Source organism: Mobula birostris, chromosome 10 (assembly GCF_030028105.1).
Source record: "Mobula birostris isolate sMobBir1 chromosome 10, sMobBir1.hap1, whole genome shotgun sequence".
NCBI lineage: Eukaryota > Metazoa > Chordata > Chondrichthyes > Myliobatiformes > Myliobatidae > Mobula > Mobula birostris.
In genome coordinates, this window is record NC_092379.1 from 18,605,623 (window position 1) to 18,633,112 (window position 27,490).

Genomic DNA, 27,490 nt, shown 5'->3' on the forward strand with positions numbered 1-27,490 from the left:
CTCCCAACCTCAGTGGAAAAAGCCTGCTTGCATTTACCCTATCTATATCCTTGATAATTTTGTATACCTCCATCAAATCTCCCCTCAATCTTCTACGTTCCAGGAAATAAAGTCCTAACCTATGTAATCTTTCCTTTTGACACAGTTTCTCCAGTCCTGGTAGAATCCTTTTAAACTTTCTCTGTACTCTTTCAATCTTATTTACATCTTTCCTGTAGGTTAGTGACTGCACACTGTACTCCCAAATTAGGCCTCACGAATGTCTGATACAACTTAAAGATAACTTCCCATCTCCTGTACTCAGAACTTTGATTTATGAAGACCAATGTGCCAAAAGTTTTCTTTATGATGCTATCTACCTGTGCCCCCATTTTCAATGAGTTATGAACCTTTGTTGTACTGCAATCCTCAGTGTCCTATCGTTCACTGTGTAAGACCTACCCTGGTTGGTCCTACCAAAGTGCAAAACCTCACGCTTGCCTGCATTAAATTCCATCTGCCATTTTACCATCTGGTCAAGATCCCACTGCAAGCTGTGATAGTCTTCCTTGCTGTCTACTCCACCTCCCAGTCTTGGAGTTAATTACAAATTTGCTGATCCAGTTAACTATATTTTCATCTAGATCATTGATTCAGATGACAAACAACAATGGACCCAGCACCAAGCCCTGCGAAACTCCATTAGTCACAGGCCTCCAGTCAGATAAGCAACTATCTACTACCATCTGTGGCTTCTCCCACAAAGCCAATATCCATTCGAAATTACTACCTTATCTTGACATATCTGTAGAATCCTAAAGGATTCTCCTTCACTTTGCCTGCTAGGGCAACCTCATCCATTCTTTTATCCCTTCTTATTTCTTTCTTAGGTGTTTTCTTGCATTTCCTATACCCCATAAGTACTTCATTTGTTCCTACCTGCCTGACCCTGCTGAGACTTCCTTTTCCTTCTTAATCAGGGCCTCAAGATCTCTTGAAGACCAAGGCTCCCTGAATCTGTCATTGTTGCCTTTTAATCTGACAGGCACATACAGCAATGTGCTCTCAAAATTTCATATTTGAAGGTTTCCCACTTACCAAGTACGCCTTTGCCAGAAAACAGCCTGTCCCAGCTCACACTTGCCAGATCCTTTCTGATACCATCAAAATTGGCCTTTCTCCACTTTAGCATCTGAACCTGTGAACCAGATTCATCTTTTTCCATATTTATTTTGAAACTAATTGCATTTTGATCAGTAGATGCAAAGTGTTCCCTTACACTATCTTCTGTCAGCTGCTCTGTCTCATTCCTTAAAAAGGCATGAAGTATTCCACACCGTCTTGTTGGGACCTCTCCGTAATGATTAAGGAAACTTTCCTGTGTACATTTCACGAGATCCATCCCTTTTATAGAATGGGAGTTCAAGTCAATATGTGGAAAGTTGAAATAACACACAATCACAACCTTATGTTTTTTGCAGCAGTCTGTGATCTCCCTACAAATTTGTAGCTCTAAATCCTGCAGACTGCTGGGTCGTCTACAATATGGCCCCATGAACAAGGTCATACCTTTCTTATTCCTCATTTCCACCCATAAAGCCTAACTAGAGAAGTTCTCCAGTCTCTCCTGACTGATCACTGCTGTGACAATTTCCCTGACTAGTAACGCTATCCCTCCTGCACTGATGTGTCTAAAACAATGGAACCCTGGAATACTGAACTGCCATTCCTGCCTCTCCTGCAGCCAAGTCTCACTAATGTCTACAGTATCAAATTCCATATGTTGATCTATGACATGAGCTCATTTGCCTTTCCTACAATAATACTTGCTTTGAAATATACGCAACTCAGAACATTACTCACACCATGCTCAACTGTTTAATTCCTGACATCTGTCTCCACAACCTCTCCACTATCTGTCCTGACTCTCTGGTTCTCATACCCTGCAACTCAAGTTGCATCCCCCACCCCCGCCATGCAGCACAAGCAAACCTTTCCGTAAGGATATTAGTCCCACTTCACTGCAGATGCAAACCATCTGCCCTGACAGACAGACGTTTAACTGCGAAGTTGCAACAGAACAGTTCCCAACAATGACCAGGTGAGGAGCAGCGAGGTTAGTGGGAACAAGGAACCCTCATACAGTGATCCGACATCTTCAACACTGATATGACATTTGGTCAGTGGTTTCAACTCTGAACTCTTCGTCAGATGGCCGTAGGTTCTAATTTCTCTGACCATTAGTTGACAGCTGATCACTGGGACTCATGATGCAGGAAGGGTTTAGACACGATAGATACAAAGACACCTATTTCTCCCCGAATGTGCGCCACCTACCACACCACATGTTGAAGGTTCCTTGTTTCCCGTCTCCAAAAATCACAGCTAGAACATTTTCAAATCATATTTATTGAACTTGGATCGGTACATTGACACAAACAAAGATTTATTACATTGTGCAGTCCCACACAGGGTTGAAATCCATTCAATCATGGCAGAAGAAGGTCTTAGGATGTACGTACAAACTCAGGGATTTGAGGTGAATCATGTTTGTTCCTTAATTTGGTTCTTGATCATAATTTCATTCTTAATTATTTTAAAAGGTCTAGATTTTAAACATGTTTTAATCAGCTAAATAATCCTCTGTTATAATTAATAATCATAAAACTAACAAAACTGGGGTTTCATGGTTTGAATCACACAGTATTACACACAAGATTTAAAACTATCAGTCAGAATGAGTGAGACATTGACCAGGGTGGGTTTGCTGTGAGATTTATTGATGCTTCGGAACAGGTTGGTTGGGAGCGACTCATGACCCACCACACAGGAGAAAGTGGTGCCACTATTCCACTCCTCAGGAGAAACCTTCAGCTGACTGGTCATTGTGTTCCAGCCATTTCTGGGGTCCTTGGTCACTGGCTGATTCACAAACCCTGTCTTCAGAAGGGTGTCATTGACCATCCAGGCCACATAGATCTCAGTGGGAGAGAACTTGGTGACCAGGCACATCAAGGTCACAGTCTGATCGGTGACTACCTCATCCGATGAAGGGGGAAGGAGGTAGACATGAGGACGAGTCACAACACCACCTGGAACAGAGAGAATCTCAGTTAGAATGAATCTTACAATAATTCCCTACGTATCCAACACATTCTGGTCTTGCATCAACATGAACAATTTCTAAATCTGAGAGGTTTCACTTTATCTGAAACTAAAGGCTTTTCCCTTTCAGCTCGTCGTTGGGATTTGTGGAGTGGAAATCTTGAACCTGCTGCATTTTACAGCTTCCAGCGAGGTTAGTTTATTCAATTTAATCAACGGGAGTCACTGAACACAGCAACTCGACAGAAAGTGGAACTCAGCCCCTGGACTTGCATTATCCTGTGCTGTTTGTTCCATCTCCCCTGGAGCAGGGGTGGCAGTCTAAGCTGTGTACCTGTGAGAGGGAGTGAGAACCTGTGGAACTCTTTCCCACAGAAAGCACTTGAAGACATCATCTAATATATTCAAGAATGGGTTGAATATACTTCTTCGGGTGAATGGGTCAAAGGATACCTGGAGAAAACAGGGAAAGGGATTGAATTTGGATGATCAGCTGAGACCAGATTGAATGGTTGAGCAGATTGAGAGACCCAGTTACCTGCTCCTGTTCTCATTTTCTATAGTCTATCACAGTGCTGGATGTTGATAAATCTGTCCAGTTGCTAAGATCAGACTCACACTGAATTCTGTCTGCACGTACCTGAGTTCTTCCTGATGGATTTCTTCACTGGTGTTGGCAAACTCTTGTCCTCTATCACACATGAGTACTCAGCCCCACTGTTCCACTCTGCAGCAGGGACTGTCAGTCTGCTGGTGATCATGTCTTCACCTCCGTTGCTGTCTGGACCCAGAATCCTCACCCCATCTTCCCTCTTCCTTCCGTCCACCTGCCAGATTACACTGAATCCCTGTAAATCACTGTGAACCACCTCACACAGAATAGTCGCTGTCCTCTTTGTCCAGACCTCTTCGAAGGAAGGTTTGCTTAAAGTGACAGAGGGGCGGGTGTCTGGACAGTCATCTGGGAGAAATGTCACAATTATTATTTTACCATTCCCCAATGGACGAATTTCTCACTGACAAGACCAGCATTTCTGTTCATCTCTGGTCAACGATTTGCCAGTCCCATCAAGACGAGATGAGACCAATCTACATTGGTGAAGAAAGGAATCTCCCCTTTTGAGCAGACAGGGTAAACACCATGAGGGAACGTAAATGAACAAGATTGGCCCTTACATTGTTTTTGCAGTTTCATAGTCACTTAAACTGTTCCCAGATACTTATTAAAACAAATACAGAAAATCCCCAGTATTTCAGAGTGTGTCGGTGGCACAGGAAACAGAGCAAAGTTTCACATGAAAATCTTCCAGAAAATACACTTCATATTTCAAAATTTATGAGAAATATTTAGTTTCTGTCACAAATATTAAAATACACTCTTTTTCTCTATAAGGTGTAACGAAAATTTGCTGCTGCTTTGTCAGAACATTGTGTGTTCAAGCTGCCCTCCAGAGGCTTCTACACATTGTCCAGGCTGACTATTCCCACACAGGAGCAGAGGGAGAGCTGCTCTGCTGGAAATTCAGTCACAACTGAGACACTGATTGGAGGCATGGGATAATGTTCAAAGGCAGATGGAGAGAACATTTTGAAGCCGCGTATCAGCGATTTCCAGAGTGCCTGTCCAGTGAAATGGTCGGGATTCTCCTCCAGTTATGAAAGTATTTTCTGGGATACTCTTATTTCTGTGGTGGAAGTGTGGATTATGTTGGTTGAGAGTGGAAAACAAACCCATGATTGGCCGTTTTAAGTGCTAAGAGTGATTAAAAAGATGAAGGCATTGAGGCTGAGTCAATGGACAAACCGGTATTCGGCTCACTTCTCGACGAGGCTTCACTCGCCTCAGCACTGACCTGACTCTGCAGCTGCGGCCTGCAGCCATCGGCACTCACCTCAGCACTGAGCCTGGCTCCACGGCCGTGGCCTGCAGCCATCGGTCTCCTGGACCGGCTGCAGTGCTGAACTGGCAACGTGGCTGTGGATTTACTTCAGGGGGCTCTGCGGTTCAGGTTCTGTAGATTGTTTGTTTGGATTTTTTTTATTGTTTGCACAATTTGTTCTTTCTCTTTCACGCATTGGATGTTTGACCCTGAATTCTATTGTATTTCTTTGTTTTGTGACTGTCTGCAAGAAGAGAATCTCAAAGTTGTATATGGTGCACATACTTTGATAATAAATGTGCTTTGTACTTTCAACTTTATCAGTTCACTCACAAAACTAAACCAGGACTGCACCGTGATTCAGTGCTGACCTTGAATTCATTGCACAATGTAAACAATTTCAATAATGGGTTGAGTCCCAGGACCCTACCTTGGACGTTCTTCACTTGCTTCTTGATACTGCTGTTGGAGGGAGGATGAGTCACTGTACAGCTGAAGACTGATTCTGTCTTCCACTCCTGTAAACTCACGGTCAGGAAGTGTCCGGCACTGAAAGTCCACCCCTGCTCCAGAGCGGTCGGTGTCGCGCTGGTGTTGGAGGTGATCACGGTGCTGCCTTTCTCCCAGGTGACATTTATTTGATCCGGGTAGAATCCAGAGACCACACACTCCAGTGTGGCTGTTTTCCAATTCTTTATCTCTTCCTGAGCTGGAGGCAGCAGTCTGACCTTGGGACTTCTTATCTCAACTGGAATAGAAAAGAAAACAAAGGAAATGTCAAACATTTTGACTCAGGTAACTAATGCTGGCCATTTAATCACTGGTCTCTTGCCCACCTTTGGTGCTATTGGTCCGTGCTGACACTGGGGAAGCTGAAGGAGATTCCTGAGCAGAGCACTCATACTCCACCCCACTGAACCACTCCTCCACACTGATCTGGAGTTCGCTGAGCACTCTGTATCGGGACCCGTCCCTCTCCGCTTGATGGGTGTGAATTCCTTTAGTTTTCTCCTTCCCGCCCACGTGCCAAGAGACGTGGATGTCTTCGGGATCTGTACAGATAACTGTGCACCTCACGGAAGCAGACTTGTCGATCCACATCTCTTCAATGTCGGGATTTTGAATAAATACAGACAATTCTGTGGGTTAGAAATGGAAATGCTCAGAATCTTACTGGAGATATTTCCATTGGTTGTGTTAGGTCCAGGGCTAAATCATGTGTCTCATAATCCTGTTAGCTTTGATTAAGAAGAGAAAATCAGAACAAAAGATGTGCTAACTAAATTTCGAATCCCTTTCTAATAACTGTACCAATCGGTTCACTGTGAGACGGAGCTCTGTGAGACAGAGAAGCATGCAGATTTCTCAGCAGAGACACAGCTCAGTATATTCTTTGCTTGGAGACTCAGTGCCATTGATTAGTAACAATGAACACTGTGAATCAATGAGAATTCCTTTCTCCATCTGAGCTGAGCCTGGGATTCACTCAGTTTAATAACTTCACATCCCGACATTCCAGTCTCACTGTGGCTGTGCCTCTCCTCATCTCTGCAACCTTCACCACCCACACAAGCTTCAGACAACATCGTATTCTTTCAACTCTGCTCACTCATACACCTGCACTACTTCTGCTGGTGCCTGTGGTTTTAGCATTCTTGCTGACAAACACTGAAGTCTCTGTCTCACTTGAAATGAGCAGCTGTGGTCAGAGTGTATCCATAAATTAGGGACTGATGAACTGGCAACAGGGGTTCAAATCCCAACCCGGTGGATGGAAGTTTATATTCATTTCATCAATGCTTCTTGGAATAAAAGAAGACTACAGAGGTATTTGTAGTGTTATTCTCTGTGGTAACTTCCGGAGAGAAGCCTCGTCTGGTCTGGCTGGTTTGTGATTCCAGCAACACGGCTGGAGCTGAATCACCATCAGGAAGGAGGCAGCAAGTCCCTCAGTTCCAGAGAGATCAGTGATCGATGGGAAATGATAAATGAATAAAACAGCTCTTTGATCAAGTGTTGGGTCACCTGTACTCTGGTTAGAGTCAGTTTTGTGTGATTGCACTCAAGTGAAGTTGTTGAGGTCGTCTCCCAATGCACGATCGTCAGTTCACTTACATTGCAGCTCTCTGCACTTTGTGTTCACCATTTACACACTCGGTCACCTTCAGGCCCGTGGGGTGTTTTTGCTCTTTGACATTTAGTGTGGAGGCGGATTGTGTTTGTGTCATGGCTGAGACCTTCAATGAGACTATGAGTCACTGTCTTTGTCTGAAGAAAGAGCAGACGCAACACACACGGTTCCAGTCTGACTGGGTCGGATCATCCGACAAGGTATGATGTGTATTTCTTAACCTTTCTCATTTCAGTAAGATTATGAGCAATTTTCTTTTAAAACAGAAAGTCCGTTGGTGTGGTCCAGATGATCATTGTTGTCGTGTAATATCATAAATATGCAAACCTAGGTGTACACTGAAGAGTCACTGAATTGTGAATCGCAGTTTAATCAGCACTGTGATGTTGTTAAACATGTTTTTTGCAGGTTTCTCAGTTATGTCCCATATCAGCACTGTCTTGATGTTCAGCAGTCACTTGGAAATGTTCCCTTTATTGCTGAATGCTGGTGTTATTCCACAAGAAGTATAGAATTCTGTCAATGCTTGAGTAATTCTAACAAAACATTCTCCTTTCTGATATTCCTTGGGATCACTGAGTTGCCCTCTTGGACTGAATTCAGTGTCCGGCACGTGGACCAATGTAACTTTAGCAATTTGTCTGATCCAGGATTTAAACACAAAGCATAACAGATTGGACAGGAGACTGGTTAGACCCCTGTGTCTTGTCTCACCGATTTGTCTTGTGCCCAACATTATCAAAGGGTCATCCGTCCTTTGACAGAGTCAATTTAGAATTTCAGCCCCGTTCACCTTCATCACCTCATGCCTCACAGCCATTGGGTGAAAAACAGGTTCCAGTTCTTGCTGACTGGAGTTAGACAACAGGGAATCTGGCCAAAGAAACTGGAATTGGGATCTGAGTCACACTGAAGCAACAATGTACACAAATGAATGAGTGTATGGACAACCAGAAACACAGGAGATTCTACAGATGCTGGAAATCTTGAACAACACACACAAAGTGCTGGAGGAACTCGGCAAGTCAGGCAGCATCTATGGATGGAAATAAACAGTCGATATTTTGGGCTGAGAGATTTCACTGGTACAGGAAAGGAAGTGGGCAGAAGCCAGAATAAGAAGGTGGGAGGAGTAGAGAGGAATACATTCTGTCAGATGAGAGGTGAGACCAGGTGAGGGGGAAAGTGTGTGGATGGGGGAGGCAGTATGAAGTAAGAAGCTGGTAGGGCATAAGTGGAAGAGATAAATGGCTGAAACAGAAGGAATCTGAGAGGACAGTGGACCATGGAGGGAAGTGCAGGAGAAGGGGAACCAAATGGAAATGATGGGAAGGTGAGGAGAAACGAAGGGATGAGGGTGTATCTAGTATGAGGAATAGAATAAAAGGGAGAATAAAGGAGTGGGGGATCATTACTGGAAGTTAAAAAATAAGTATTCATGGAATCAGTTTGGCAGGTACCTGGATGGAATATGAGGTGTTGCTACTCCAACCTGACTTTGGCCTCACCATGGCAGTAGAGGAGCCCATGGACAGACATGACAGAATGGGAATGGAAAGTCAAATTGAAATAGGTGGCCACGAGGATAATAGAAATGTGATTGGAGAGGTAGTCAGTTTCAATCGTGTTTTATTCTCTCTCTGTTAAACTTCAATCCCAATGGATACCAGAGGCAGGTCTAGAATCCAGTAAGTGGATAGCAATAAAATTCATTGATGAATTGTATACACAGCCAATCACTTTATTTCACACTTTCCTGCTGAACAATGATACTGTTGGGTAGAACCATCGGAGAATGTTGCATTGAGATTACTCTGGTAAAAGAACTTTGGCACAGGCTCCGAAAAACAGCTGGGACATTTTCCACCTGGAAATGGAAGATTCATAGATTTAAGTGTTAGATATTTTTACCTTTTTTCCCATGCTTGGAAAAAAGGGAGCCCCACATATTCCCACTCTGTATCCTTTGTATGTCACATCCTATCAGGATGAGGTTTTGTCAGCCATGATAAATGAATGTGCTCTCTGAACCTGGTCAAGGATCTGAGGACACAAGGTCACAACATTCACTTGAGGATTGGGCATCAATTCAAAATTAATCCCGCCACCTACATTTCAGTGAGTGGACAATCGACAGAAGAGTCTCTCAGGAAACACTGGAAATAGACTCTGGAGACTGAAACAAATGCAAAATTGCAGAGATATTTTTTTGAGGAACTAACACTGAGAAGACAGTGAAAAGGGAACAGGGAGATTTTCTCTAGAAGGTAAAACATGGGACGTGAGCTTTGCTCACTAAATTATTTTCATTATAACTACAAACATAGACAACTAAAATTATTGAGACGGAATGGACAGGTGACCTGATCTTACACCTTTCCTGCCCAGTAGATGGGGTTAAAGCTGCTGGTGATATGAGTTGATTCAAAGTGCAAGACTCATCTGTACATCACTCAACAAGATCGACAGTAGGGACAGGAATTGGGTGGGAGTATCAGTTAAGTAGTTTAGTATTGTAAGATAATTAATTTTTCTTCAGACATCACTCACCCTCTTGATACGTCATGTTGACCTGACCACTGAAACTGGAAGGTGCGTGATTCACTTCACAAATATATTTCTGTTTCTTGGTCCATTCCTGCACAGGCACTGTCAGGTAAGCGATTGTTTCAAATCCACCATCAGATCTCGGAGTGGAAGGGAGAATGATGCCTTTTTGGGCAGATCCAGCTTTTTTCCAGGATACTTTAACGTTGTCAGGAGCGAATCCAGATATCACACAGCCCAGGACAACATTTGCTTGCCCGTGGATTGCCTCCCGGGATGGAACAAGGGAGCTGAGCTTCGGAGCTGTAACAGGGGAGTTGCGCTTCGGAGTTGTAACAGGGGGGCTGAGCGTCGGAGCTGTAACACATTTAATATCTGTCAGTACATGATTGCTTTGCCCATGTTTTTGACTTCATTCTCCCTCATCCCAGGCAAGTTCCCCAATTCCAGCCCTCTCAAGAATGTTGTTAATTTACAGCTGATCTGATGATCTGATGGCTCACACCAGTGAGTGGGAGGGCTGGGTGTATAACTTGGGCCTCCCAGCAGTGTGTCCCACTGTGCTATGATAATGCGGAGAGGTGGGTCATGGGGTTGAGGTGCAGACCTGCCATATCTAATTGTTTACTGGAGAATGACTGATACCAGCTCCTGTGAGCAGGAGTACATGGTGTGGGACTGTTTCCACTGGCAAGTTTGGGAAACACAATTTTACTTTCAATGAGAAAGAAGAACAGATGGACAGGAGGAAATTTTTTTTTTTGTTACTGCAAAGGCTTGTTCAGATCTGTGAGAAGCTGGTTAAAGAAGGGCAGTGGAGTGGATTCCCCCATCACATTCACAAGGGATTGCTTTTACCAGAAGAAGGGCAGCTGCAGGGTGGAGGGGGAAAGTGCGGAGGAGTGGGGTAAAGTTTAAATTGTTGTTCTGTGTGCAGGGGCATGATGGGCCAGCGGTCTCTGTATGTGTACAGGAGCTGATCTGTAGGGAGGGTTTAGTGGGAGTGGGTGGTGGAGAGGCTCCTGAAATTAGACAATGGAGCGGATACAATGGAGGCAGATCCTGATACTGAGTTTCACTGCCCATATTGACTGTTATACATTTTCTCACTGCTGTTGTAAGAGCAGAAGAAAGGAGTTAGTTGCCATGCTCCTGCATTATCTGACAAAGCTTCCTACTCCAGATTTATGCTCTGACATCAGTGCAGCTTTCGATATAAATTAGTTCTGATACTAACATTGAGGTTGAGGTTTCTGCCACTGCGATGTCACACTCCCTGCCTTGCAGGAGTAGACTTTATTCTTCTTCTAGTCCGCCGCAGAGACTTCAAGCAAGCTGCTCATTATGTACTTAGAATTTTGCCCCAACACCGCCGGGTATTTCTTATTTTTTTTTTAGCATGTCATACCAGACGTTCAGCCATTCTTGTCTGGCACGTGGTGTCAGGATTAACCGGGTCATGTTATGAACGTTCCTGACTTGACCCTTATATATTTCTTACGAGGCCAAGTGGCTATCTCGACACTCAACCGGGCACGGATGGACAGTGTGCTCGGGAGTGGGGAAAGCGTGCTAGGGAGTGGCCTAACCAGGATTTGAACTCGGGAACATTCGCTCCAGAATCTGGTGCTGATCTCACTGCGCCACCAGCCGGCCTGGAATTTCTTAATTCCAGTGGTGATGTCCCCACTGTTAGTGGACCATGTCTGACTGATGCTCTCAGGCTGATAGTCCTTGACCAGACAGAGGAGGCTGATGCCTTGGTCAGATTCTGTGTTGCAGGAAGGAGTGATGTAGACTGATGGTGCAGACTTGACCTCTGAAATGGAAAGAAATTCACAGGCGGTTCTCTGAATAAATGCATTACTGGCAGAGAAAGGAGACGTTTTATAAAGCAGTAATTTTCAAAATTATTCACCTCATGAAACAAAGCTGATATCACTTTAACACTCAGCTGTGAGTCTGTGTCGCTGAGGTAGGAGGGTGTGGATCAATCCCACAGTGGCAACTTGGACTCACAATCCAGGCCAACACTTCAGTGCAGGACTGAGGCAGTGACCCAATGTCCGATTGGTGGAATTTCAGCCAAAATACCAAAGTGACAATCTGTCTCTCCTCCAAATACAATTCCTGATTCTGAGAAGTCTGTTAGCACTTGATCAATGAAGTTTACAAAAAAAGTAAGATTTAGAAGTATCTTATGGAATAATTCTGATGTGTTCAGTGTTGCTGTTGATGAGAGGAGTGATTGGTGTGGATATAGTGGTACCCAGTCTCCAGCACCATGTGTGCAGTATAGTGGAGGTTGGGAAATGGACTCTGCTTCTGAAATTCAACTCAACAGACTACATGATGCAGCTGACACTGCCTCACATATTTACCGTGTGTGACTGAGCAAGAATTCCAACCCCACTGAGTCTGTGGAAACTACTGGCTAACTGGGAGGGAATGGTAACTTGCATCAGAAAGGACAGAGGAACTGTGGAAATACATTAGCCCAGACTCTGTGGAGAAGTGTCGGCCAACACAACCGACAGTGACGATGAGATTCCTGGGGAGATGGAGAATTCTCAAAGTGTTGTTAGATGTAGGTGATATTCTCACTGAACGACCAGCCCAGAGAGGAAATGCAGGTTGTAGCAATTCCCAACCACTTAAGGTGTGAAATACACTTGAAAGCACTGTTTCTTAATTCATTTCACAGGAAAAGGAGACGTGTTGACTTACTAAGGTAGGTAAAGGTGCGAAGATCAATTAGCTAATTGACCAATTGACAGCTTTGACAGGTGGATATGTGGTTTGACCAGTTGTCAGAATTACCTTGAACAGTGTTGTGGACGGGGTTTGTTCTGACCCACTGACGTGACATCATTCACCTCATGATTGACACTGTCAATGACAGATTGTTGCTGGTGGATGAGGTTAAAATCACCCAAAAAGACTGTGTGGACACAGCAGGAGCTCTGGGAGTAGGAGACTAGCGGGAGGGTATGTGTTAGACAGTGTGAATTGCAGTAGATGAGGGCTTTGTTGCCCAACAGTAAGATGGTCAACAGACACACACAGGCTTCAGATTGATTCTGCTATTGGAAGGGCAGCAAATTCAACATTTGGAGTGGAAGTGCAGTGGTGGGAAGGTCACAATTTCATTCAGGGGCAAAATAATGAAATATTCACTTCACAGTCATCACTCTGGGACAAAAGGCATAAAATATTGAAACCTGGGTTTCAAATAGAATGAATATAAATCAATAACTATCTCAAGTAGATAGGAATCGATATAATGTAACTGGTCAGTAATGACAGCTGCATTGTTTTGAACCATTTCAAGGTGACACTGGGGACTGTGAACTCAGAATATTTGCCTTCCTGAGTAAACACAGGTGATTCAGGTTGACAGGACAGGCAGAGCAGAGAAATGGTCCCTTTCTCATTCCTTTCAGACTGGGCCTGAAACAACCAGTGAAATGCTGACGTCAGACTCCCCATCGGGGACACAACTTCTGTCAAACAGTGGGACAAGCTGACCTGTGCTGTGATTGAAGTGTCACAGGAGAGAAAGCACAGGGCACGGTGCCAGCCGGACCATGTCCACACAGACCGGGCTGAATGGTGCTGGTTCAAACCTACTGGGACTCTCCCCACACTCCTAACACTGGGAAAGGTGGGACCTCACTGGGTTTCTGGATGCTGGCGGCTTGTGTTGAGGTGTATCAGGGCCTCAGCATTAAATAGCCTCAGACAACACCCTGCTGGGACTCTGGGTCCAGAACACCCTGATGGGAGGGCTTTGTCTTGTGTTAATGCTGTCATGTAATTTAACAGGTTCAAAATGACTTGGAAACATTAAAGTTAATGTAAATTCCTGTGGCAACAATTAACTTTGCATATTTTGTTTAAAATAATAAATCTGAAATGCATTAAAACATAATAATCAGACAGAAATCATTCCTGGATAAATCCCTTCCCAAGGCCCAGAATCCCCAGTCAGATGAATGGAAAATGTGATCCTTTGTCAGGTCCGGCCTGTGAGGGAAACGTGGAGGTGGATTTCCCAGTGTTACCCTGGGAATTCCAGCAGGACCTGGTGCCATGTGGTAGTGTGTGGTCACTGCTCTGGAGGCATATGTCACTCAGTAAATCCTGGGTTACAGTGGTCTGTGGAACTGTGAGATTGACTCCAGTGTAAGTGACTGAACACTAGTTGTCTCCTTCAGACTGCCAGGCACAACCAGCACCATTTCACCCACACTATCCTCAGCTTCCCAGGTAGACAGTACCTCAGGAAAGGGCTGGTCAGCTGTAGTCTGAGGAGCCTTACTGCTCTTTATCAGTGTCAACCCCTGACAGCAGGGGAATTGCTGGACCAAAGACTAGGGACCATATGGATGGCCTATAACTAACTAGTGTTTGTCTATTCATCTACTGCATAGTCAGAATTCAGCTGAGGACTTCTCAGTGGTGGGGAGCTTTAGGAATTGTAGGCTGAAAGTGACCATTCCCTTCCAACATCACCCAAACGGACGAGATTGTCATGTCGTAGTTCAGTTTGTGGGAACAAGATGCAGACAAGTTGGAGGTTTAGTCCCCCACATGAAGTGACACACTGCAGAAGTACTTGCTGGGTTGGAAAAGGCTCTGGGATGTTCTGGGGTTGTAGAAGTCAATGAAAAACAGATTGTTTTCTTGAAAATAAATTCTGTAAAATAACACTGGAAACAGCGTAGTTGCCAGAAATCAGACTGACGGAGTCTGGTGAAAGGTCACTGATGTGAAACATTCACTCTGCTTCTCACCCACAGATGGTCCCTGAGCTGCTCAGTGTCGGCAGTGCAGGAGGCACAATAATGTCAGTCGGTGAGATTTGCAGCTGAGGATCTTTTACATCCCGGGACCAGCAGGTGGTAAGTACAGTTCTGTCTGGATCAGTGTTCCTCTGGGTCTTTGTAAAAACACCCAACGAACTGACTGCAGGGTGCTGGGGTGAAGAGAGGAACTGGATCTGGGTGGGTCACAGGGTGCGGGGGTGAAGAGGGGAACTGGATCTGAGTGGGTCACAGGGTGCTGGGGTGAAGAGGGGAACTGGATCTGGGTGTGTCACAGGGTGCTGGGGTGAAGAGGGGAACTGGATCTGGGTGGATCACAGGGTACTGGGGTGAAGAGGGGAACTGGATCTGGATGGGTCACAGGGTGCTGGGGTGAAGAGGAGAACTGGATCTGGGTGGATCACAGGGTGCTGGGGTGAAGAGGGGAACTGGATCTGGGTGGATCAGCTCAGAAGAAATTTGCAATGAAATAACACTTGGGAATTTGTACGAAATGATTGCCCAGAATCAGCAGATTGGGGGAGACTCAGTCTGATTTTAGTCTGTATTGTACTAAGTGGATAGAATATCGGGTAGTATGAACGAAAGGTGGGCAGTTTTATTTATTCATCCTTTGGGATCTGGGCTTTGCCGGTAAAGTCTGAATGAATTACGCATCTGAGCTGCTATTCAGAGGGCATTTGGAGACAAACACATTGATGGATCAGGAGTCATAAATAGGCTCGAAGGGTCAGGATGACAGATCTCCTTCCCTGAGGGACATCAGTAAAACTGAAGGGTCATCATTACCAATGATTGGATTTAAAAACAATACCAATTATTAAAATCTTGGAAATCCGACCACAGATCCAAATCTGTATTATGAACTGAGTATAAATTTGTCAATTTTGTTATGGTGGTATCCGTGGACTGTTCATCCATCCCTCTGCACTACTCATTTGCTTTGATGTACTGTCCTGTTTCCAATCACTCCAAATCCAACCTTGTGCCTGTCCATTGGATCACTGTGTCCACGGTGTCCTGGACAATATTTCTCCTTCAATAACATCACCAGAACAGACTGTCTGATCGTTCTCGCCTTGCAGTTTGTGGATTCTGCTGTATGCAGAGTGGCTCCACATTCCCGACTCTACAACAGGGCTGTACTTTGAAACAACTTCATTGCCTGTGAAGACCTCGGGGGCACCATGAAAGGTGCTCTGTAAATGTCAGCACTTTATCTCACAACCACTTTTACTGAATCACCAGCAACACTGGTTAACGTAGGAAAACACTTGTTAAACAAACCCAGTCGGGGGATGGAGGAGGACAAGAAATTAGATGAGTTGCTCTGTCTGTGAACTAAGAATAAACAGTTCATTTGAACAGTAAAGTTCAACTCGTGTCCCGTGAGTGTGTGATGGGACAGGTTGGGGGAAGCTTCACTCTGTGTCTAATCTCTGCTGCCCCTGTCCTGGGAGGGATGGGACAGTGCAGAAGGATCTTTGTATCTAATCCGTGGCTGCCAGGACAGGACATGGGAGCTGTGATCTGCATTTAACTCATGCTCTGTGCACTCTGGGGTGCTTGTTGGAATCCCTTTGAGGAAGAATTTCCCAGATTTACAAGATAAATACTGATTCCATTGAATGATAGAGCAGAGAGTGAGGCCGTTCATCCTATTGTTTCTGTGCTTCATTTAGCTGAGCAAACCCAATAGACCCATTGGTCTCTCTGCTCTTCCCTGTATCCCTACAAAAGGCGGATCTCATCCTGTTCCCTCTCCACACTCACTATTGGCCATCACCATCATTCAGGCAGTGTGTCCCAGATCACAAACCTTCATCAACAAACCTTCCCTTAAATGCTCCCCTATTACACATTATTGAATTGAACGCTTCCCTCCCCACCCCACCTGCACCACTCCCCACTCCCCCACCCAACAATGCAAGGCTGCCCGGAACGTGTGAAGGAATTGAGATTTCAGTTCCCCGCCTTACCTTTCCTGCACCACTTCCCCACTGCCTTCCCAACTCCAAAAATCTTCCCCACAGTACCCCACCTCCTCGCCCATCAGGGAATAAAACTAAAACCTCAATTCCATCAATTAATCCTGGGATATCGCCGATACTTTTGCTGTATCCCAGGACGGACCTCATGCCGGACATTACATGATGGGACTGACACCCACCTGTACCCTGGGGATATTGAGACATCAACCAGATCATACATGTGTACACCGTTCCCTCAGATTATGTCTGAATCCCATTACCTTCAACATGAAAGCAGCCGACAGTAAAACCCAATCCCAGTAATTTGACACCGAACAGATCCATTGTTGTCACTGACAGGGAACAAGTTCAACTGCACTGAAACGCTCAGCCCCTGAACGTGGCTTCAGTCGGTGCTGAGGATCAGAAGCCAGACTTGAACCAAACACTGAGCTCACTCAGCACAATCGGCCGGTGTCAAGGCACAGTCTGGTGACAAGATCCGACCCCATTCCCCTGAGCCTGTTCCCGGTCTGTGGACAGTGCACTGGTGGGTGGGGTGTGTACCCTTGTACTGTTACTGTGCTCTAGAGAAACCCGCCGGTTCGGGGAGATTCATGTACTTTCTCTAAATATCAACATGATCCCTGTCCGGACCGGGAGCAGCCGCTTCCAGGATTTCCATCCCAAACTCTGTCCTTGTCTCTTGTTGGCGTGTGAGTAAAGGCATTTTCACAATTTCCCTGTCTGCGGACACCGGCTCCCGCCATCCCCCAGAATCAGAGTCAAATCCTTTTGGGCTTTTAATTGTCCAGAAATGGGCATTTGCGCCCAGCAGTCCGAGTAAGGCTTCAGGGATTTGACTCTGGGAAGCAGCAATGCGGAATCCGTGGAGACAGACTGCGCTGCAGACACTCCTTTGTCGGGACCAATTTCTGTTCAGCTCCCCATCACCGTGCTCCCACCCTCTCGCACAGTAATAGGTGGCCGTGTCGTCCAGTCTCAGGTTGTTCATTTGCAGATAGACGGTGCTGCTGTCCTTGGAAACAGTGAACCGGCTCTGGACTCCAGGCGCGTTGTACTTGTTACCACCACTCGATATGTCTGCCAGCCACTCCAGCCCTTTCCCGGAGACCTGTCTCACCCAGTCCATGCTATAGCTGCCGAGGCTGAACCCACTGACCGCACAGTCAGTCTGTGAGAATGTCCGGGCTTTACCACAAGCTGACTCGGGCTGTGTCAGCACGACGGCGGACCGCACGCCTGTCAATAAAAAAGAGCAGAAATTAATAAAATGTTCCACGGTCAGGGGTTCACAAAGCCTCTGAGAAACAGCCGGTCCCGGTTGAGCGACAAGCGGCGGGACACCCACCTGCCAGACAAGACAAGGGAAGACAGAAATAAGGCACGACCCCCATCGCCCTGAACACTGAGCCGGACTTGGACACTTTGAGATCGGCGGCTTCAGCTCAGGCCGGCTTTGTCCGGAGTCGCAGTGAGCGCTGTTTAGATAGGGACGTGGGCTGTGAGTGAGAGAGGGAGCCGCGGTTTGAACAGGCTCTCACACACTGAAACCAGAGGCGCAGCTTCCTGTCCCCACCCACAGCAGCGATTTCAATTCCCCAAAAGATGTTTGTCTCTGCAACAGGCGGCAGGTCAGCGGCAGTGACCAGATCCGGATTAAAGATCGGTCACTCTCTGTTCGATTCATCAATTTCAGCGATGAACAGTTTGTTTAAACTGAAACACACAGAATCCCAGCGAGAGAGAATGAGAGACACCAGTCAGTGGACAGATATCCCCCGGGAGACAGGGACTGAGAGACCAGTCAATGGACAGATATTCTCCTTAGAGACATAGGCTGAGACTGTCTTTGCAGGAAAATGTATGAAGCAACAAAAAGAGTTACCACACAATCTTCTCACTGCTCCCACACCACAAGAATCAATGCTAAACAGCGATTCCTGGTGGAAATGGGTGGAATTTACACTTATAAGGTATTTTCTCTTTCAGGGACTTGGCACCATGAATTTCAGTGCCAAGCCCTCAGCAGTTCTCCCCACAAAATCTTTTTAACCTGTTTCAGTGTGATACTGGTTGAGGGATCAATGTCGGAACAGATAGTGGAGAACTTTCCAAACCTTTTATGTCCACCTGACACAACAACCCCACCATGGCACCAGTCAAAATAGTGAAGCTTCTTTTTACCCCCAAGAGGACCACAATCTTGTCAAAGAGTATCGTGGCTTGTGTGCCTCAGTGAACCAGAGATCTATGTTGGCTTACATCGGGGTCTTGTGCTTTAACTCTAGGTAGGGTCACCCATGCCAAACATGTTAAAGGATAGAGACTGAACAAAGAACGGTTCACCGTTCCTCCAGGTTTGGAGTTTCAGGTCAGGGTTAGTGAACCTGACTTATTATAAAGAAAATTGTAATTGTTACGAGATGCTCCCAACTGTGCCAGCTTCCAGGATTTAGACTCTCCAACTCTCTGGAGCACAGATAGCCGGTAGCAGCCCCTTTAAGGTTCAGGATGATCCCGCTAATTGATAATCATGTTTTGGGCACCAAGAATTGAGTATGAAAGAACACCTGAACTGATGTTCAGTGCTCAATGGTAAACCCTACTAGTGATATTGTCTAGCATTCGTTTTGTGCTCAGACCTGGATCCAGTTTGATACCGTGTCTCGATCTTTGTTTCGGATACTCCAGCATTTGGGTCCAAAGCATCTTCATCAAAGACTCTTGTCGCAATTACGGAAACAGCAATGAAGAATCCTTCTACATCTGAGTGTGATAGTGTTCCCTAGTCACCACCCGGGACTTGCATGGCTGACAGGAGTGAAAACAGAGAGGAAACTATGGGTATGGTGAAGGGAGCCATGAACTTTGCCAAGACCAAGACCAAAAATGTTTTTTGGAATTGTCAAACCATGTACAACACTGTCAAGCTAGCACAAATAACTACGGTAATGTGTCATTACAGCCAACGTACACTGGCATCAGTGAAAGCAGATGGTCAGGGTCTGGCAGACTAAAGGCAGCAGCTGGTGCAGCAGTTTTATATTCAGGAAGGGAAGATGGTCAACGTCATGATGGATTAGCTGTCATTTTGAAGAAAGGCATTGAGAAGTGCCCAGTGGAATGAAAACCAATCAACAGTCGGCTGGTGAGAGTCAGGCTGAGAGTGAAGCAAGTGAACATGACTGTGATCCAGTGTTATGCTCCAAATAACAATAGTGACATTGAAGAATAGGATATCTTCTACAAATGGTGGAGTTAGAGTTAACACCACGCCGTGACATAATCATCATCATTGGAGATCTAAATGGCAAAGTGGGAAATAACAACTCACACTTCATTAGGGCCATGGATACGCAAGGATATAGGATGATCAATAACAATGGTGTTAAGTCTGGTGGAATTCTGTGCCATGAACAATCTGGTCACAGGAGAGACCCTCTTTCCACACCATGAAATAAACAAACTGACATGGAGCTTACCCAATGGATGTGACAAGATCCAGATTGACCATTTGATGATAAATGGTATGTGGAGACGATCCTTGCAGGGTGTAAAGGTGAAGAGAGGAGCAGATACAGGAAGTAATCATCACCTTGCTGTAGCAGTGATGAAACTCATGCTGAGAAGCACTGGGACCACAGCACATGTACAAAGATGTTTTGATGTTGAGAAACTTAAGAACATCAGTGTGAGATCTGCCGTCACCATTCAGCTTAAGGAGGGCTTTCAGACATTGGCGGGGATGTGTCAGTGGACAAGATCAACACGATGTAGAAACAGATTGCATCAGTGTTCAACAAGAGCAGCGAGGCTTGTCTACATTACAGCGCTGGAAAAAATAACAAAGCATGGATACAGCAGGAAACATGGACAGACTTAGAAGAAAGATGGAAAATTAGGAAGAAAATGTTCAATGCAAAGTCAACACGAATTAAGGTGAAACTTTAATTGGCATTCACTGAAGCTAGCAAGAAAGTGAAGAGCTTCTAAGAGTGGATAAGAGAGTCTACATAGAAGACCTTGCACTGGCGGCCACAAGAGCGCCAGTCGATGTGATCAGGAAAATATATACAAGATTTCAAAACTGGTATGTGGAATGTTCCAAGCCAGATCCAGTAGCCCCATGAGAGGCAAGAAGGGTCTGCTTTTGACAAGAGAATGGAGCACGATGGACAGGGTATTTCAGAAATTTACTGAGTAGACGCAGAGGACCTCTGGAAGGCCCCCTGTTCAGATTAAGTCAAGCCACATCTCCGACAGGAAGCTGAGAAGGAAATATCCCAATATCACTGTCCAGTTTCACCCACCTGTCAAGAATGAGAATATGAAATGTGTTTCTAGTAAATCAACAGCTGCACACAGAGATCCTGTTCAAATTTATCCCGTGCACTGAGTGTCAGAAGGAGGTTGTTCAGCCCTTCCGTCTATTCCCTCCAAAGCTGACCTATGTCCGATCTCCATTTACCCTCCTTGGCTCATATTTTAATAATTGAACTCAAACAAAATTCTATTAATTTTGAAATTTCAACTGACACCTCCTCCCACCGCCCCTCACCCCAGTCTTGACCAGTTCCCAGGAAGAGATCCAGATTTCCAGTGCCCTGTATATCCTGAAGTAACAGATTCTTTGTGTTATTCTTCTGCACCATTCTTGAAAGTTTTTAAACTCCCCAATTACACTGGCCTTCAATTTTCCACACTTCGGGGAACAAGAGACCAGACCTAATATTCTATCCTAGTCCCACTAGCACTTCACTGGCCCTGGTCCACACAACCCCTTCTCCAAGGGGTGATGCCAAGAATCACAGCCAGTGCTTCAGATGTGGTCTAATTAGAACATAGAATACAGCACATTACAGGCCCTTCAGCCCACAATGTTGTGCCAACCCTTAAACCCTGCCTCCTATATAGCCCCCCACCTTAAATTCCACCACGCACCTGTCTAGTAGTCTCTTAAACTTCACGAATGTGCCTGCTTCCACCACTGACTCAGGCAGTGCATTCCATGCACCAACCACTCTCTGAGTAAAAAGCCTTCCCCCTTGAACTTCTCACCCCTTACCTTAAAGCCATGTCCTCTTGTATTGAGCAGTGGTGCCCTGGGGAAGAGGCGCTGGCTATCCACTCTATCTATTCCTCTTATTATCTTGTACACCTCTATCATGTCTCCTCTCATCCTCCTTCTCTCCGAAGAGTAAAGCCCTAGCTCCCTTAATCTCTGATCATATTGCATACTCTGTAAACCAGGCAGAATCCTGGTAAATCTCCTCTGTACCCTTTCCAATGCTCCCACATCCTTCCTATAGTGAGGTGACCAGAACTCCAATTGTGGCCTAACCAGAGTTTTATAGAGCTGCATCATTACATCGCGACTCTTAAACTCTATCCCTCGACTTATGAAAGCTAACATCCTATAAGCTTTCTTAACAACCCTATCTACCTGTGAGGCGACTTTCAGGGATCTGTGGACATGTACCCCCAGATCCCTCTGCTCCTCCACACTACCAAGTATCCTGCCATTTACTTTGTACTCTGCCTTGGAGTTCGTCCTTCCAAAGTATACCACCTCACACTTCCCCGGGTTGAACTCCATCTGCCACTTCTCAGCCCACTTCTGCATCCTATCAATGTCTGTCTGCAATCTTTGACAACCCTCTACACTATCTACAACACCACCAACCTTTCTGTCATTTGCAAACTTGCCAACCCACCCCTCCACCCCCACATCCAGGTCGTTAATAAAAACCACGAAAAGTAGAGGTCCCAGAGCAGATCCTTGTCGGACACCACTAGTCACAATCCTCCAATCTGAATGTACTCCCTCCACCACAACCCTCTGCCTTCTGCAGGCAAGCCAATTCTGAATCCACCTGGCCAAACTTCCCTGGATCCCATGCCTTCTGACTTCCTGTACAAGCCTACCATGTGGAACCTTATCAAATGCCTTCCTAAAATCCATATAGATCACATCCCCTGCATTACCCTCATGTATATGCCTGGTCACCTCCCCAAAGAACTCCATCAGGACTGTTGGACATGATCTGCCCTTCACAAAGCCATGAAATCTCTACTCCACAGTAGTGTAATTTCCACCCCTCTGTATCCCTGTTTTCCCCATTAACTGCAGCACATTAAGACCTTTAGCTTAAATTCATCCTTAGGATTAATTAGAACCCAAACCTGCCAGTGGTCTCTCATCTTTCACATTCCCTCTCTGTCCGCTGGGATTGGTCATTCCCTTATGGAATCTGAGTCAGTCAGCTGACACAGCAGAAACAAGACCTGTCCAAACAACAACCTCTGTGACTGTGGGCAGTTTACCTCCTTATGTTTCTCACCACCCCTGAGTATTTTCATACGTACCTGCCTCGACCTAAAGAGAGTGGGAGAAGGACATGGTGAAGGAAAGGAAACTCAATAGATTTTGTTTCTCTCCCGTGACTCTGGTAATACACAGAGTTAAATGAAACGTACAGCACAGCAGCAGATTCAGACCAATTATTTCATGCCATTGTTTATTTTCTGCAGGAACCTCCAGTCACTCCATCTTTGTGCATCTGGGTTAACTTCCTCTTCTGTTCCCTTTCACAACATTCACTTCTGTGGGAGAGATCTATATTCTCCCATCCTCTGGATGAATAATCCAAGTTGGATGATTAGTGATTATTTACAATAGTTTTAATCCCCCTGAAGACTTTCTCCTCCAACCTATCAGGTATTTTTCTCATCTGTGAGGTGGAAATATGCTTTACCCTTCAACCTTCTCATGACCCGCCTTTCCAGGGTGTATATGAGCATCTAAACCTCTCACATATTACTAATGAGTCCAACAATGTCCCCCTTTTTTCACAGGAAAGAGCCCAAAAGTCAAATCCAGTACATTCCAGCATCAAGGAGGCAGTGTCCCTGCTGGGAGAATTCCATGGGACTGGGTAAGAGGAGAGTACAGATTGCTTTTTGTCCAAGTTGAAGCACAGGTTTTCATGCCTGCATTAATCTGGGTGAAAATTCATGAACCCTCAGTTCTGGTTGCTCCATTGTAAGGATGTGGTGGATTTGGAGAGGATGTAAAAGATGTTCACAAGCATGTTGTCTGGATTAGAGAATATTAGCTGTAAGGAGAGGTTGAACAATCTTTGACTGTTTATTCTGGAGCGTAGGCTGAGAGGCAACCTGATAGAGGCTTATAAAAGTATGAGAGTTATTGACAGGGTCGACAGTCAGAGTCATTTTTCCAGGTTAAAATGTCATTTCCAAAAGGACAGAGATTTAAGGTGAGGGGTATAACATTCAAAGGAGATTTGTGGGTTGTATTTTTACACACAGAGTGATAGGTGCCTGGAATGCACTGGCAGGAGTGGGGTGAATCAGCATGATAGGACAGTTGAGATACATTTGAAAAAGCACATGACCATTCAGGATATGGAGGGATATGGATTCTATGCAGATAGTTCGGTTTAGATTAATTTGGCGTTGTGGTTGTCACAGTCATCATGGGCTGAAGGGCCTGTTCCTGTGCTCTGCTGTTCTGTGTTGTAGGTTTACTTGAAGCTCAGTAACATTTGTGATTAATAGCTGACAGATGTCTGAAACCCTGTGATAACATTAACACTCAGTCCTTACACTTCCTCTCAGGTTTCACAGGCAGGTTTAATTTGAGCAGGGGGCCCTCCCAGTGGAGCTGTGTTACTAAAAAGAATAAACACACTGCTTTACATATGGAAATACAATTCTAACGTTGTGCTTTGCACCAGCCTACGTTTATCACACAGAATGAGACAAAATGAATCGAAACCGAAGGGCAAAATATGCAGAGACAGCAAGACCCTCTCTTCATTACAGAGCATTTGTCTCGTGTCAGAAACAGGCTCACTGTAATGATGATTGACTGTTACTGATTGATTTATTGATTATGTTATGGGAATGAGCAGTTCAAATGTAGGTATACCTGCACTTTATGTTCTGAAGCAGTTGGGAAACTCCCACCAACAACTGAAAGTGTGTTTGCTCAGACTGAGCACAGAAGCTCATCCTGATGACTGTAGTTCAGGTGATCAGATGATTGTGAATTGGCAGCAATAAAGTGGAAAATAAGGAGAAACTAAAAGATGCCACGGACTGCCTTGTCAATGTTCCATCGATGGGCAGAATCTCGGTGTGACATGCTGGAGCTCACGTTTGTTGATGAGAATGAAGGCTGCCCGGTGAATCAACTTTAGACTGAAACAGCAACACAGACAACAATCTCCGTGGGAGCTGGGGGGGTGGGGGCGATGTTATCAGTGGCCTGGAAACTCTCAGGCCCTGAAGATCAGGGATAATCAACTTGCGTATTCAGAGAGAATCGATAATCTGTCATTGCAACATTGTCAGATAATGAGGTCTGCAATTATAGGTATCTATTAAACCTTTCTTTCTGTCATCTGGACAATAAAATGTGTAGTTTTATTCCTATAAGAGCCTTGGGCCAGTAGATTGCTATTTGATTTTTGTGATTACCTTGAATAAAATAACATCACCTGAATTGGATTTGTGTCTCTTTAAACTCTGATTGATAGATCTCACAATACCTGCAAATAACTGTCCTGAGGAGGGTAGTGTGATGGTACTACCTTATTATTTGGGGAATTTTGACCTTTCAGGTGTTGGATTGGACTGTATAATTGTTATTTGGCTTGTAGTTTAACTTTCTTATGTTTGTTTGTTTTTAAATAATTACCTACATAGATGTAACAGTGGGTTGCCATTCCATGCATCTCCTGGAAACTCCCAATTTCAGTGGCAGGTATCACATTGCTTGAATAGGGACTATCTCACTGATTAATTTAAGCAGTGGGATTTGAATGGAATGTCCGCTACCAGTTTTCAACAGTTATAAGCAATGGGTTTTAATGCCCCTTCTTGACCTCTGAAGAACTCTTCATCAGGACATCAGGACCCAACACAAGTTTAAGTTTTGATCAACAAATCCATCAGACAGGCTGGGGAATCCAGCATTTGGGGTGGCATGGTAGTGGTGAAGTATGTAAAAGGTTAACACCGTCAGTTAAGCATAGCAGGCTGTTTTCTCTGAAAGAACCGTTGATGATCGACAGATGTGCCATTCAATGCTGATCAATATTTCTTCTCGAAGTTAGCCAGCTGGTGTTTCAGGGTCCTTGTCCTTGTGCAATTATGTGCAGAGATAAGACCAGCCTGTTCTGTGTATGAGACCTTATGCCTATTCTGTAATTTGTCTTTCGGGAATGTCATGTAGTAGATAAGTTTGGCTCCAGCCTGTCTTGTGTGGGGGTATCTGAATGAATATACTCATGTTGTAAGGGGAATTGTGAGTTAGTTGGTGGACTGTTCCTGTTTGGGCGACTAACTGAGTAAGCCCTGGGTGCTTTGAATAAAGAATTTGTACTTATACTGTCTCTGAGTGACTTTATGCAGATTCCACTTCCACAGTAGTGTAGTGGTTAGCAGAATGCTTTCCAGTGCAGGTGACCTGGGGTTCAATTCCTGTCACTGCCTGTAAGGAATTTGTAATTTCTCCCCGAGAATGTGTGGGTTTCCACCGGGTACTCCAGTTTCCTCTCACAGTCCAAAGACAAACCGGTTGGTACTTTAATTAGTCATTGTAAATTGTCCTGTGATTAGACTAGGATTAAATCAGGATTCCTGGGCAGTGTGGCTCGAAGGGCCAGAAGGGCCTATTCCATGCTTTATGTCAGTAAATAAATGAATTAAATAATTTACATGGACTTTACTGACCTTTTGTCAGGAATTCATTCTGAAATGATTCGTGAGTTTCCTCTCACTCTCCTCCATATGGGAGTCCACTCTACTGTCAATTACTCTATCTGAGGAGCTTCCTTAACGAAGTCCACAGATTCATTCTAATGAATTTAAACCTGCAGTACTGTCTTTCTCTTCCTCTTTAATTTAAATCTATCTTATGGATGTCATTTCCATTCCCTTCACTCCTCCATCTCTCTATGTCTGATGTCTCATTGAGCCAGGAAATTGTGGTGCAAACCATTTCAGCACATCATCCCGTTGGACTGAGGCATTGCTTCCAGATTCCTCCTCTGACCAGACATTTCCTTACCTGCCATTCCCTCTCCTTCTATGATCTGACATCTGATTTATGCCCTGATGGGTCATCCCACACAGCAGTATCCAAAGAGGTGTACTTGTTGCTGAGGAGAATGGCTACAGCGGAACCTTGCAATGACTGCTGAATCCCCTTACCTCTTCTGTTGGTCACCCATCTACTGTGTGAAGCCCATACTCTGGGTGTGACCACCTCTTCAATAGTCTCATCTATAATGTCTTCAGCCTCCTGGATGATCCTGAGTACATCCAACTCCAGCTCCAGTGGAGTATTACACTGGGGTAAAGGAAATTACAGAGTCATGAGAGAGGAGTTAGCCAACGTTGAATGGAAGGGGACACTAACAGAGATGATGGCAGAGGAGCAATGACAAGTATTCTGGAGGCAGGATGACATTCCATGGCTGACAAGGGAAGTCAAAGACAAAGTATAAACAAAAGAAAGGGCCTATAATAGAGCAACAACTAGTGGGGAGTTAGAGGATTGGGATGCTTTTCAAAACCAACAGAAGGCAACTAAAAAAGCTGTAGGGAGAGAAGAGATGAAATATGAAGGTCAGCTCGCCAATAATATCAAAGGGGATACCAAAAGGTTTTTCAGATATATGAAGTGCAAAAGTGAGGCGAGAGTAGATATCGGACTGCTGGAAAATAACACTGGAGAGGTAGTAATGGGGGAACAAGGAAATGGTGGATGAATTGAATAGATATTTTCCATCAGTCTTCACTGTGGAACACGCTCACAGTTTGCCGGAGGTTTGAGAGTGTCATGGGGCATAAGGGAGAAGGTGCTTGGGAAGCTGAAAGGTCTGAAGGTAAATCAGCCACCTGGACTAGATGGACTACACCCTAGATTTCTGAAAGAGGCAGCTGAAGAGATTGTGGAGATATTAAGAATAAGTTTTCGAGAATCACTAGATTCTGACA

The 27,490-nt window shown here is 45.0% G+C and overlaps 1 long non-coding RNA gene and 1 gene segment (V, D, J or C); one reads left to right on the plus strand and one right to left on the minus strand.

Annotated features, from left to right (window-relative positions):
- LOC140203873 (uncharacterized) overlaps positions 1 to 24,723 on the plus strand; it is a 117,657-nt gene extending 92,934 nt beyond the window's left edge. The window contains exons 2-3 of the long non-coding RNA XR_011887404.1: positions 14,445 to 14,546; positions 23,318 to 24,723. This is a non-coding gene — a long non-coding RNA (uncharacterized lncRNA). The remainder of the gene's footprint in view (positions 1 to 14,444; positions 14,547 to 23,317) is intronic.
- LOC140203872 (Ig heavy chain C region-like) lies at positions 2,371 to 16,678 on the minus strand. The segment is given in 6 exon segments: positions 2,371 to 3,071; positions 3,725 to 4,045; positions 5,395 to 5,712; positions 5,801 to 6,103; positions 9,646 to 9,999; positions 16,639 to 16,678. Coding segments are annotated over 6 exon segments (1,719 nt in total).
- Positions 24,724 to 27,490: the final 2,767 nt, after the last annotated feature.